Source organism: Wasmannia auropunctata, unplaced genomic scaffold (assembly GCF_000956235.1).
Source record: "Wasmannia auropunctata unplaced genomic scaffold, wasmannia.A_1.0 LD335828.1, whole genome shotgun sequence".
Classification (NCBI taxonomy): Eukaryota; Metazoa; Arthropoda; class Insecta; order Hymenoptera; family Formicidae; genus Wasmannia; species Wasmannia auropunctata.
In genome coordinates, this window is record NW_012027062.1 from 2,211,610 (window position 1) to 2,227,152 (window position 15,543).

The 15,543-nt window shown below is 41.0% G+C and overlaps 1 protein-coding gene across 2 annotated transcripts in view; it reads right to left on the bottom strand.

Moving 5' to 3' along the window:
• Positions 1-15,543, bottom strand: part of LOC105455945 — a 287,400-nt gene that overhangs the window by 229,017 nt on the left and 42,840 nt on the right. For both annotated transcript variants that reach the window (XM_011699655.1, XM_011699656.1), the window contains exon 3: positions 8,701-8,898. In XM_011699655.1, the coding sequence (XP_011697957.1) occupies positions 8,701-8,898 (198 nt within the window). The remainder of the gene's footprint in view (positions 1-8,700; positions 8,899-15,543) is intronic.

Sequence of the window (15,543 nt, forward strand, 5' to 3'; positions counted from 1 at the left end):
GCATTCGTTCAGCGTAGAAAAAAAATCGGTACTAATTTTCATAAATCAAATCGGGCTACGAATGAAATTTAATGCGCGGCGTGTTTCGCTTTTCGACTGATTTATCTCCCGGCGCGGGGAAATACACCGAGAAAAGCCGCGGCACCGGCGCGATCCGAGGTTCGAGAACACATAGAAAATCCCCAGCGCGTGGAAATCATCCGGCGATCGCGCGGCGGTGTCGGCAACGCGTATGTTACACTTTCTCTACCGACAGCCATAGATTCCGCACGCCCACAACTGGATCTCTCATTATTTCTCCAATTACGACTTTCGTTGTGCTTTCGGGAACGCGGTGTGAACGCGGAATCACGATGTCGCATGAAACCTCGGATCAATTAGTCTCAAACTGTGCAATATAGATGAAAAATTAGTCCGCCAGGTGGACGAAATATTTCCGTATGCAGGAAGTGTAAACAACGGGGGGTAGATAAGAAAGAAGGAAAATGCATGCGTATATGAATGTTGGTTGCCACTCTATCGGGCATTGTCGCCCCGGCGCGGCGTCGCGGTAATGGTATATATCTGCCTTCCGGAACGCCGGCCATTAATGGGAAATCCGACAGGCCGTCGATAAACCGATTTTCGCACGATAAGACGTAATCACGTACACGGCGCGAATAATTTTGCTTGTACACGTGCTGCAACGCGCCCGCGTCATTATGCGGCATCGTTCGCGCATACGCGAGATAAATCCAAGATACTCAATCTCCTTGACAATCAATCAGAGCGGGAACTACTGCTACGCTTTCACTGTGAGCACCATTCGGCTTCTTCGTCGGTATTCACTTCACGCGTTCCTCGCTACTCGCGACGCTTCTCCGTCTATCGCACTCCGCACAAAAATGGCAGATCAATTACCGCTACTATTTGATTTCCCCCAATTTTTCTTTGTACGATCAATCCGACTGCTTTATAACTGCCGTCTTTGTTTCTTTATGTGCTCTTGTTAAATGGCAAGACATATAATAAACGATAAATTATCCGGAGCTTCTAGAAAAATTAGGGAGAAGGATTTACCACCCACCAGTAAAAAGATACCGCAATATCAATCTAATTACTTCACTGATGATCTCAGCTTTACTACCGTATTATATTTTATATCTCGACGTATGAAAATCTTCTTGAACGTGCGCGTGGCGCGGCGGCACGTTAAAGTGCTTATTACAAGGCGTGTAATGGGTTTCCGCGCGAGTCTCCCGCTCGGCTCGCGCCGCCACGCCGCGCCGCGCCGCGCTCGTGCGCGAGTCTCGGCAAGCAAACGAGAACGACAACCGTCCGGCCGGAATACGAATACGATGCCGCGTTGCGCTGAACCGGCTCCGTGCGAATTAAAGCGCGTATAATGAGTAGCCGAGGGTGGCAATCGTTCAATTAATATCCGAGCGCTAACGTCCGGCTGGAAAGTCGATACGTGCGCGCGTGTGCCGACCGTTAGAGCACTAAGAAAGCTCCGCACGTGTTTATGTGTACATATATCAAGTGTATCAAAAGTCGTGCACTTTCTCCTAATTGCAGGAGAAATATAATTTCAACTGCCGAAACTTAATTCAGCTGCAGTATCGATTAATTTTTATCGTATCAAAACAAATCTGGATCAAAACAAAATCGCACTTCCGAGTTGCTCGACAATTATTTAACCTTTAGAATTTCATCTTCGAGCTTTTCTTTGTCACTAAAGATTTAGTGAAGCGCACATAAGGTTTAAATTGTATGCAGTATAACACATACATACGTTTTATACGAGGAAAAAAAACATCACCGGGAATTAATTACAGCGCATTAGAAGGAACTAAAAACTACAACTTTACCCGTGTGGCTGATCTGACCAGTTCGAAGCTACTCCGCTTACCGAGGAGTTATGGTTACGGAGACAAGGCGAATTCCCGCCGGCGTTCTCAGCGTGGTGATTAAACGATTCTAAATTATCGTCACACACCGTGTAAGACACTTTTACGCATTTGCGCGACACATTAGATGCCGCGATACATCAAATGACCGCGCGCGAAGGCTGGATAATAATGATAATCGTTATTGCGGGGACACGGAGATAATCTTTTTCCATCTTCTTCGGTGCGGCGCGCGGAATTTACCGCCGCGCTCTGACTCGTCGTCGCCGGGATCGTGTCTTTTTTGGGGTACAACGACCGCATAGGCGGATTATGTGGTACGTTCCGCCTGAGATAACGACGTAAAGAGATACGATTACGAGCTTATGAAGTACGAGCACGGGCAAAAGGAAAGAGAAAACGGAAGACTACGATGCCGGGGCGTTGGACGGATTAAATAGAGAATACATTGCATTCGTTTAGTTTACTTTCAGTTTAGATGGATGGAAGATACCTCAGTTCGAGATGGAAAACTTGAGCGCATTAATGACAGAATTGTGTACTTTGTTCGAAACACGAAACTATAGGAATATAAAGCCTCATGTAATCTATTATCCAGCAGATATCATGAACATACATTACTTTTTTTTCAATCATTTCTTGCTATTATTTGAATGAAGTTTGAAAAGTTTTGGAATAAAAAAGTTAATTGAATTTATTTTATCAGTTATAATCTGCAAGCTATCTGACATTTAAACGGTAATCGAAAATTTTTCAAGTATCAAAGTTAACAATTTTTTGTAAGTTCCGTGTAGTTCTGATTGTCATTTTTGAGTATAGTTCTCGACGAATTCTGACGAAAAATCTTATGGCTCAATGCAATCGAACCAATGGTTTGTAAGATAACCCGACATTTGATATAAATCAAACATTTTCTAAGTACCAAAGTCAATAATTTTTTAAGAGTTCCGAGTTGTTCTGATAGGCATTCTGGGTAGTTCTCGACGAGTTCTAACGAAAACTCTTATGACTCAACGCGATTAGATGATTACATAAGGAGATACGTGTTTTATTACGAGTTTTTTCGTTTTAAGTCTACATTTTTTTATTTTTTGGGTCTATACATTTTTAATCATTGAGAACTCTTCAAAAAAGAAATAAAGAAAACAATTAAAACGTCACAGAATTTTTAATTTTCTTTATGAAACAAAATTTTATATGTATCAAAAACTCTATAGATATTCACCAAATGAAGCTATTAAGCAGCTCAGAACTATTCGATCAATTTCGATAAGAAGTTAGCATCCCATTTTTTAAATTAAAATTAAAAATTGTTAAGCAGAACTCTTGTTATAAAACTATAGAGAACTCTTCAAAATGAAGCGGGAACTCTAATCAAAACTATGGAATTTTATTGTTGGAATGCTAACTTCACACACGTCATATTTAGAATAAAATCTTACGTTTCGTAACATCCCAAAGAAGCAATCGTTGGTTTTTTGCAAGGGAGAATGACCAGACACCGCAAACCATGCACCACACAAGGTATTTCCGACACGCACACTCCGTAACATGCGTATTACAGCCGCGAGGGCCGGTAGGCACTTTTACGCCCACGACTTACGATCGGACGAGCTTTTATGTGTCGGTACTCGCCGGTACACAGATACTATCCAATGACAGCGGCGACGGCGACGGCGGCGGCTGCTTAACGACCGAGAGAACAGGAAGCCACAGTGCGTACGTACATGCGTGCGTGCGTGCGAAATCCGTGGAGCCGTACGCACACGTACATTCGCGGGAGCAGAAACGGTTTCTTAGTAGAAGGACAACAAACGGAAAAGCTCCTTGAGAGCCGGAATCGCAATTTCCGCGCCCGCTTTCTCGGCTGCCAATCGATTCGCCGATTTACGGTAGCCACTTTCTCCGATTTCCAATTTGATCCCTCGCATTGTGGCGCGACAGCGCGATATGATGCATCGCGTGCACGGATTTTCCGTAGGTAATGGATCTCGCGACCACGTAAATCCGAGGAAGGTCTCGTTTCGAGGGAGGATTTAATTGAATTTCGTTGACCGCAATCGTGCGGTGACATTGTGTTTCAGTTGCCCCGCTTCGATAATTACAGTCTCGCGATGTCGCGTGTGCATTCTAATATCGGACACTATTATCTCTTTCTGCAAGTCTAAGCGCATCTCTTTCTCGCAACGATTACTCTATCTCCCTTTCAAGTTGATTAAATTGGAAATGATGGCGCAATTAACAGTTCTATTGGTATAGATAAATTCCCTACAAACGGAGCTGTACCGAATTAAACGGATACAATATCCTCCCTGCTTAAGAAGCGCAATTCACGCGGCTGAAGGATGCGCTTGGAGGTGAAAGGCACGACGAGGCCGCGACTACCAATTAAATCGTACCTTCAAGAGGACCGCCGCGCCGAGAGACTACGGATAACTCGCGTGCGGCTTGTCCGAGGCGGATTTCTCGACGCGGCTCTATGAGCTTACGAAGTAGCCGCATGGTTTTTGCGGCGCCCGTAGTTTTATGAGGCTAATTTATTAGCCGCCCGGACATGGAACATCACGGAACCGTTCCTCGGGCGGTTCTATCCTACGCGCGAGCGCGCGCGCTCCCCGGGAAGCGCAAGAAACCGCTCAATCTTCGTTCCAATCTTCCTAAAGTACAAGTGCTTCGATCCCTGAGATTTCTCCGCGTCGCTTTCTTGCCGAGGAAAGCCGAATACAACGGCGTCGTCGATATCTTGAAGGCGGAACAGTCAACGTCATATATGTAGGTGTAAATCGTAAAATGTAATCATAAATTATTATATGCACTTTTTGAATTCTTGAGAAATGTATATCTTTGTCACATCAATTTGTTTTCCCACGACTAAACATATATCTGCAGTTAGTGTTGCAAATCAATAACGAATTTATATTTATATCATAAAATTTTTATTATTTTAATTATCTTTATTATCGTATCGTTACTCACGACTTGAATTGACGATGGCAACATTCTAAAGACCAAATTTATGAGGAGATACGCTCTCGATCCGTACGCGAAGCGCATGGATAAAACTAATGCAAGCGTAGAATGCGATTGACGGAAACAAGTTGTCGACCAATGTATCTTCCGCTTCCCGAATGCCGCCGCCGCGTTGTCGTTACTATATGTTATACCTTCGCCGCTACCTTCGCGAAGCGATGACAACCGGCAGAGGCTATCTTATCGCGATCTGCAATCGAAGCGACGCGTAGTTACGTGTTTTGTAGCCACGTTACTGTTTTGTGCGTGCACGCACGCATGGTATGCGCGGCCGCTGCTCGCCGGATCCGCTCGGCAATTCAACGATGTGACCAAGGGTATCATTAGAAATTCGTCTCACTTTTTTGCGCGAATCAACGCCGGAGGCAGCAAACGATTATGCAATCCGTCGCCTTCCTCCGCTTATGCAAAAGAGTGTCCACCCTGTAAGTGGGCATTTACTCTCATAATTATTACGTAAATTACCGAATAATTATGCAGCGTTTAATCGGAACCGTCAACCTGAACGAATGATACATGTCTCGATGGCTAGATAAAAACGAGGTGGCATTATTGATCAGCTATTCTTTTTTTCGCTTTAATTCATTATCTTCTTCTTCAAAAAATTATATCGACATTTCTATATAATTTTATGCAATTTCACGTAACATGTAATGATCAACTGTATGAACGAATAATGTGCGTTCAAAAAGAGAAGCCTATATTATATAATTATTCTTGCGCATTAACATTTTATAAAAAGTATAACAAGCTTTTTCTTTTAATTCTTAAAATATGTATAACGTAGTAATTTATGTACCTAACATGTGAGACAAGAATATTTTACTAATTTATATTAATATTTATTATAGTATAAAAAAAAGAGAAAGAAAGAAGAGAGAAAAAATCTCTACCTTTTTTATAGATCTTGGGACACAAAATCATAATGTCAGCCTAAATATTAGAGATTTTATAATTTTTTTTTATTTTTTATAATAAAAAAATCAACGCAAAAAATTATTAAATAAAAAGAGTAGTGCTCACTGCCATATTTGCAATATAATAATTTTTGTCAAACCAAAATGTGACATTTATGCATTGATGACTTCTAAACTCTTTACTCAACTGAAGTAGTTCTCACCAAATTCAGTAAAAGCTAAAAGCATCAATATAATGAAACAAAGGCGAAATATGTGTGGTATGATACCGTGGCGCAATAGGTACGCTTGAAATACGTTCAAAAAGTAGCACCATGGGAGGTAGCATCATCGCGCTCGAAACGATCGTGAAATCGTGTTGCCGGGGGATAGCGTACGCGTGGGCCGGCGCGCGGCGTTTCCCGTTTCTGTTGGCAGCGGCGAGCTCATACATTCGCGAGATTAAGGCAGAACGAGATCAACGGATAACACGGCGGAGATATATATTGGTGGTTTACACGAAGCTTGTGAGACCCTGGTCCGAACGGTTGAGAGCCGAGGCCCGCAGCCTTCAATCATTGTCAATCGGTTCGGACGGAGCACCGTTATGGTGTCTTCGTGCTATCGTCGTCCCATGGGATACACCTACCATTCTTTGACAACATTCCTACGTCGCCACGCAGTCCCGTTCTTCGCGAATATTTGCGAGGGCACATTGCTGACATCATTAGTGTCACGTATTGCATACGTTACACCCTGCTAAGTGCTCTAAAGGGCAAAAAGAATTGCTTTTTTCTGCACTTGTGAAAAAAATTACAAATGTCTTTTATAGTTCAAAAATATCATTTATGATGTATAGCTGATGAGGATACGCTATCGGCTTCTAGTTACACGTTCGATACACGAATTCATCGTCACATTAATCAAAGGCGAAGCCTTCGTGCGAATGGACAGCCTGCATCGAAAGATATTGTTGCAAAAGCTAGAAATCTTTCAAATACAGCGCTATGCGGGGATGGTCTAGTTCAGTTCGGATCATCTCGTTTTACGACACTGGACGATGTTTGTTCTTACTTATAATCGTAGGTATACCGACGACGAAGACGCGCGACACAGAAAACTGCCGCTCGCTGAGATTGCTCCGCTCCGTAACCGGAGACATTGATAAGTAGGATAAAGTAAGAACGGGGACTGGGGTACGAGAGCGCGGAGGATGTTTGGTCCAGGCAAATAGATTTTATGAGCCCGGCCGTTCGCGTACGTAACAGTTAACTCGGGCGAAGTGCCTCTCCGTGGCACATTTTCGCTCGGCGCAGAATGACGATAAAGCGCAAGCGACGGATAAAAAAAATGACAAGGGGGAAAAGAGGACGGCTGGGCGAGATACGAGGTGTAAATATTCGTGAGGTATGCGTGGGCGCCCTCCCCCCTCACTCCCGGGCTCTCTAGTAAAAGATACTAGACCGACAATGCAGGTGCGCATCCCGCGAGCAAGAATCTTTTTGCAACGTCTTAAGAAGCATCACCTGCAAGAGCGCGTGCTCTATCATGATATCGAATTGTTCGACGACATCGACGCTTATTGTCCCTTGGGCCGCGCGAGTAATGGAAGAGCGGTCGATCGAGCGGCTTGCGAATTTTAAATCTCGTATAATCCGCTCTTAAATTTACTTTCTCATCTCTCGGCGCGCTCGTTGGTAGACCACGTTTCGCCGATAAATCTCGCGCAAATTTGCCCAGCGTGAACGAGAGAGAAAAAGGTAGAGACTGTAATCTACTTTTATACTCTTCGTCGAATCCACAAAATATTAAAGTCAATATTTTAAAGTCACATTTTTTTTTTAATACGTATTAAAGAAACTTTAAAGGAATTCACACGCGACCCATCGAAACGTTCGTGTGTTAGGCAATCAATTTGACCGTTGTACTAGCCGCATTGTTACGCAAATCGCCGTGGCGCCGCCGTTCGCATGTGATATTATCTTATCGCAATAGAATGGACCGTACACTTTGAGCAGCAATCCCATGTCAATGAAGACGAGTTCAATTAAACTGCCGTAAACGACGGCTGAAGCAGAATTGTCGGTGGGCCAACCCTCAAAGCGACGTAGAAGAACAACCTCCCCTTCTTTAATATCTGTTCTCGTGGGTTACCAGCAACCCTTTACCCATGAGAGAAAGAAACCGGTACACTGGGTCAGAGCACGTGGCCTACACGTGTTTAATTGTGAATAGCGAGGGTACGGAACGTCTCGAGAGAGCATTCGCGGACGCACCCAACCGATATCTCAAATCCGTGAGGCACATGAGTGCGTTAATTAAGACCCCTCGAAAAGGGTTAAAGCAATTAAGAGAATAATCTTCCAAACGATCTTCAATTTCAATCGCAGTGCATAATCCATTAAACAATTTTTGATCAAACAATTTGAAAGCAATATGCTCCTTGAATGTAAATAGTTAACAAACACGTAAAAAAATCAATAAATTGTTAAATTTTATACATTAATGCAGTATCTTTTTCACTATTTCAATTTTTATAATTAAATCTAGTCTTTATAATTAATTCATAATTCAACGTTAAAATAGTTCAACTAGGTAAAGTACACTGTGAGCAAGAATTGTACGAGTGATAGACCCCGCGAAGTAATTTTACGACCCTCGATACTCGTGGTATTTTAAAAAGCAGAGTAAGTGGAATTTTGCAATCATACCCGCGAACAGGATCCCAGATATCTAACCGTACATGGAGAGCATACGCCTGATTACTTTAATTGCTTCGCGGAATTACCTATCAAGCAGCTTTCTTTAATTGAGTTTTTTTCGTACCGTGAACGTTTCAGGATAATACGCTAATGGCACAATCATCATGTTGTAAAGAAACTCACCGTTTCGGAGGCGACGTTCTTGACTTCCGCTAGCAAGGCTGCAGCAGGTGAGAGATAAGTCCGGACGAAGTTCTCCAAGTTGCCGTGATAAGCGCAAACTAGGATATCCCGTGCTTGTCTTATCAGCAGATTCATAACACTGTCGCCGTAAATCGGTCCGAGCAAGTTCCGGACTAGAGTAGCGAAGTCCCCGCGATTCTGTAACGCAATAAAAACATTTCATTGACTTTTACGCGAATACTAATTTCAGTAATTTCAAGATATTGTGTCTGTGCGTTTGACAAATAATTTATATCGTACAAGACACAGCTAAACATTTATGAAAAACATCACGCGCATTTTCATAAATCCAATATAAAAATCGCCACGGCTCATTTTATGGGCTACGCAACGCAACATTAATCACACGTTTTCAACACATGTTTGGGCACCGGAAGCAATCGAGACGGAAGGGATCGAGCAGTTTCGCGAATTCATTCAAATTGCTATCGGCATTACGGCGGCCACACGCAAAATCTGTTACTGGCAGTTATCCCCCTCGACGTGAGGGTAAACAAGGGGAACACGATTTGGATTCTGTGACAAAAGCTGGCAGAATCTTTGACCAAGGGTGCAGTAACACCCACGGGAGAGAAACGTCAATATTCCTGCCGAGCGCATTGCTTAAACCAATACCGGACAGAACATTATTCCTGAAGCGCATCTGTGCAAAATCGTATCAGCTGCGTATAGTCAGCTTACATCCTTAACTTGCCAATGCAAACAGTAGCATGAAATAAATCAATAGCTTTTAAACTTTTTATCTCTATAATGTAGCAAAATTTACAAGTTTTAACAATGTCTGAATAGACGCTTATATAACAACAAATTGATTATATTTTATAAAAAATTTTCTTTTCATCTTTTATTTCGGTAAAAATATTTTACAATTTATTCCATTATTAAATTAATTTTTAATTTATTTTAACAAGTAGGTAATCAAATCTCTTCCGTAAATTCATAAAAATAGTCTTCAACTTTACTTAGCTAATGTATATATACATATTTAATTATCCAAATTTTAATTGTTGTATAAAACTTTCTCTTAACTTCCCCCAAATCTACGATAATTCGATAAAATCGGCATAATAGATCCGCCACAACCTAGATCTCCGTAAATAGATACACGTTTCCAACGAAATTCCAATTTGAGCGACCAGTTCTCCGCATTCCTCCGATAAAAGCGACGTAGTCTCCTTTGCGAAATGTCGATATTGCGCCATTGGCGTAATCTCCCCCGACATCGCTTTCCCACCGAACATACGAATACCAACGTGGACAAGTGGCTGTGTCGTCTTGCGTTCGATGTGGGTGCATTATATCGAGCCGCATCATCGCCTCGGAGTGCATAAACATTGAGGTTTAGCGAAGGCATACGAGAAATGGGGGGAGAACGCGCAGTGTAACCATTATATGTGCGCCCGATCGCCCACGTATTTCCGCCCTCATGGTGCGTGCGGATGGCCGACCACAACGCGATCGGCAGAGTGTTGAAAGCGCACGAGACTTGTCTTTTCGGAGAAACGCACACCACCGCCAAGGGTTTCACGTGGGATCTGGGTGATCGAGAGCGAAACCGGATGTGGCGAGTATGTGCGACGAGTACAAAAAGCGCGACTACAGTGTACGGACCGCAACCGCGTGCTCTCAATAATGTTTTTTATTTCAATTGAAATTCAAATTCGAGTGAAATTTGTTTAAGCAAAACTTTAGTCTAAAACTCATTTATTGAGATAATATTAAATATTAAAAAATTATTATATAAGAAAATAGAGTTTCAAAAAACATTCGCTTAAAGTTGAATCTATAAATAAAAGATAAATAATTTTCTGGGATATTCTATTAATAATTTATAATATTTATATCATTTTTAACATAAAAAATGTATAGATATAATAATCTACAAAATTTATATAAGCTTTAAGCTTATAGAGTAAGCTTTAGATCAGATAAACTATGCAAGAAATGTCTTTAATTAAATAAATATTTTAAGAATAAAAAATAAATAATTTAGCAATAACAAATATTAGATATAATATAGATACTTATTCGTGTCAGTATATCATAAATTTTAAAAACTACTATCTGAGTTATAATTATAATACTTCGGGAAGTACTGCCGATAATTCTTGTTCTGTCACGTAGTGCCATCCCACGGGGTGTGCCGATCATAATAACAGGCCGACACGAGTCAGTACCAATATTTGACCACCCGAAATTTATGGGAAAAGGGTAAGGCGGCGTTGTGCATAAAGGGCTCGTTAGGGGAGGCGCGCATCTCCCGCAGGGGATTCGTAGGGATGAAAACGGACACGCAGTCTGGATCCGCATATAAATTAACCGCGATTCACATGGCGGCGGTTTTAATCGTCTACCAGGTCTACCTTATGGACACACGTTGTTTATTAATGTATTTACTCATGTGAATAGAGAAACTGTGATTTATTACTGTCGTGTATTCACGTGCCGAGTGCTAATGCGAAGTGGTCTACGATGAGAGAAAGATTTAATGTTTTTTCTCAAAAGATAATCCAAAACGGAAAGACTACTATAATAAAACTAGGATTTTATAAAATATCTGCTGCCATAAATCTATATAAATTAGTAAAAAATTATATATTATGAGACTACATTATAAAAATAAGAATTCTAATTGTGCATTAATAAATTTTTACTTTTTTTCTAGAAACTAAAATTGAATACATCTTTTTCGAAAATATTGAGAATACATTTAAAAAAAACGCTATTTCAAAAAAGCTATTTCAAAGCATTTATAGATACGGACAATTTACCATATTCGTCACGAAAATATTAAGAATATATCAGTATTTTTATATAATAGATAATAAAAATAATTATTTAAAATTTTATATATTTTTAATTATTTTTATCAATGCTTTTATATAATTCACTAATAAATCAATAGATATTTATAAAAAAAAAAATCCATGAAAGCAATGAATTCTTATGCATGCTGTTTTTTATGTAAAACACATGTTGTGCAAAAGTATTTCAAAAAAGCCAAAAATTAATAAATTTGATAACTAAAATGCATTGTCATACTACGTCGAGCACTATGTCGGAAAAGGTGAAAATATTCGTTCTCCATTTCTTATACAATGCACTTGAATCACAACGCGATGAAGACAAAGCGTTTCGCCCGTGAAATTAGAATCACGCTTTTACACCGAGATAGGTTTCGATTAGTCTCTTTGTTTAGTGACCCGTCTTGTATAATAGCGCCACTGCTCGTAAGCTTATCGCAAATGTCAATTTGCATTTTAATCGACAGAATTTCGTTTCACAACCGCAAAGCCATATGGAACTTTAGACAAGAATATTTTAAAGCAGAGATCGGGAAAAACGAAATAATGTGCACCAATGGTTTAGATAAAAATCTGTAGAATGTCAAACGCGGTAGGATTAAAAAAAAAGTAAATAAAACAAAAATAATGTAAATAAAAAATACACAAATTTTCTTACAAAAATTTACATCAATTATAATAAAAAAAAAATTGTTAGGTATTTTTAAACTTACATGTGCGATTCATCGCATAACATTCAACTTAAAATTCAGTATCATAAAAAGCAACACTTTGGAAAAGCTATAACAATGATATTAATTATAACTTAATTTTATGTAGACATATATTGATAAACAGATCCCTGGGAATAATGCTAAAATGAATGGCTAATGCGACAGTTGATTAAATTTTGACGTAGTTAAGCGTATTTAGTGAAAGGGTCCGAGACTATTCTCCCTAGAATATTGATCAAGTCCCTCAGTTCCCCATTACATTACGCGTGTCGAATTTCAAATTAACCCAGACGCATGTCAAATTCGTCTCATGCACACGCTTACGCGCGCGTTTACTTGTTTAGTCAGCTTCCGAATTTCCCACCGTTTTGCGTACTCATCCCCCGATTATCTGTTAAGGATTTATTGCTCAAACACATGCTTTAGAAAAAAAAGCCTTTTCAACATTTTCTCATAAGACGCATTATAGGGAATACATTTAAATTTTATATTGCACGATACAAAAGTCTCTTTTGTGAATATACATATTACACAAAAAATCGGAAAATACTACACACCGCTTCGAACACACTAAATTAATTCGCCACGCGAAATCACTGCGTATTTTGCGTATCCAAAGATTCGACGAGAATTAAGAAAGTAGTACATGCACATTACGAAATATTAAGAACCGCCTGGCGTGGGGCAACTCTCGACGATATTTTCTCGACCGTGTCTGTCGACCGCCCATACAGCCACGTATTCCCGCGCGCACGGTACGCGCCGCGCGACGCGACGTCCCGATAATTATCGAAAAATGCGCGAGGGGTCGGCCGTCATTAATTAAATAGCCGCACGAATACGGAGGAAACCTATCGGAAGCGAGGCGGCCGCGCGCCGTTACACAATACACCAGAAGCAACCGCAATATCCATCAATGCTACGCTCTGTTCGGAGCCACGATAATGCAACGGACCACCGTTGCGAGCCGTTAGAGAGAGATTCGCGAAAGGGAGGCTGAGCCCGCGGGAGAGAGACGGCGAACGGGGAGAGGAAGAGAGAAGGAGCCGGCAGAGGTACGCAGCATGGAAACGGGCATTAATCAATCCGCGCACGTGGAAAGGCAGCGGCAGCGGTTTAGCGGGACGGAGCGGTGCCTCACTTGGCTTAATAAAGTTGCAAATCGTTTCTGCGCATGTACACGTCGTGATTAGACGCGTGACACGCGTTACGCTATCCGCGTGCATATCTATAAGAAGACCGTTTACGCCCGTTTAAAAAAGCACCACGTGTCTGTCCGTCACGTTCTCCACCGTAGCTAACATTCTCTCCGTACCAGCGTACCCGTGATACACGTGAACGCCTCTTGGAACTTTTTAAATACGTCCGCCAATTAAAAAATCGGCGTCACCCCGCGCGTCACAAAAGTAGAGACAAGGAGATTGATATGATCATTTCTCAGATTAGAATTTAACAACGAACGATTCACATATTCGTAAGTTAATTGGTCGCGTGTCACGCGATTTCCAGTAATCTGAAGTGTCATAACTGTAATTGTGCAACAAAATTTAATTTAATGTATTTCTTGAGAATTGTGATTATAATACGGCTATTGCCAAATGGCTATTGCTCCTCCCACCTATTAACTTTTCCTTTACATATAAATTTCCAGTTTCAATGTACATACATATGCTACACACGTTATTAAATTCAATAAAGTTTTTACAAATTTTTACACGGTTTGAAATTTTATCAATTTTCAAGTTTTATTTCGTGCAACAGCTAAGAATAAACTAACATATCAAGCGCTTTCATGACCCGACATATCGTGCTCGCTACGATCAAACTGCTCGAGGACATTGTCCAGAGTGCATAAACCACGTCGATGTTTACTGACACGTACATTAATCATTGTCAAGCAGGACAGAAAATCATAATCACGCGGAAACAAAACGCACACGTGAAACTTGCGCTATAATTGTATAATAGATGCATCTTCCTTTGAAAGTTTATACCAAAAATTAAAATGCATTACATTGCGCATTATTATTATATTTCAGATCAATAAAAACTTCTGGAGATAGAGATGTTTTAAAAGAATTGTTAAAAAAATATATTAAAAAATTTTGCAATATCTTTGTTAGCTCGTTTATCGGCCTTTATTTCGCTAAATCCTATTTTATTCCAAAAATTTTTTTCGTAAAAAAAATCCTCTTAACATAAAAGAAACGATATTTTCTCTCACTCTTTTCATTATCCTTTCTGTTTTTTCTCCCCCATAAACGCGAGGAATCCGTGATTCAAGGAAGAAATCAATTAATTAATCCTCGAATAAATTACGAGGAAATGTCATCGTGTGCAAGCACCGTTATTAAGCGAAACCGAGAAATCCGTGAGTTACCTTCTCGTAATAGCGCTCGCGCGACGAAAGAGTAGTCGCTGCCACGGGTCGCAGCGACGGGTCACGGCTGCTACGGCACCCTGTATATAGGACGATGACGTCACCGTGGGTTACCTACGAGAGCGAAGTGTGTATAAAATGCATCCGGTGGGTGTGTCGCTCCCATACCCTTTGTGACTCCGACTGGCGCTAGGAGCGACGAGGCCGCTATTACAAACGCCGCCGTTTAACCGCGGCGCACGAAAGGGAAGGTAATCGTGTCCACACCGTCGCGCCGCGCCGCGCCGCGCGCGACCAAATCCCATTTTGTCAGCTTTAAATTCTAAGCCTGCTCGAGATCCGCAATGCCGCAATCTTATCTTCGAGGCAAATTCTGCGCCTCTCGTCTCTATAAATCTCTTGAAATCTAACGGAAAAAAAAACAAGAAAAAATTATCGCGAGACGAACTTAAAATGTCAGGTTCACGTCGTCTGTCAGTTTATCCCGAGGTCATTTCTTTGATTCAATATAGTCAAAGCAAAGCTATTTGTTTTCCCTAATTAGGATCTACAAAACTATTAAAATCAGAATTCTAATTTATGAGTTTCCATAAAATGATACACCAGCACACACACGATATATTCGTAGGTGGGAAGAAAGGAATGAGACCGAGAGAACTAATCGCGAGCGGAGTAGGCGCTTTAATTCCCGTAATTGCACGCTTAATTTGCGTTACACGCTAAATCGCGTGACGCTAAAGGATGGAGGAAACGATCGCGGATCGCGCGTCGGCAGCGCGCAGCAACTTCCTGAAGATCGGTTCTTCGAGGCCCACGTCCACCCGTACGTGTGTGTGCAGCGCGAGAGAAATTTACTCTCGAATTAAAATTACTTTCGGGAAGTTTT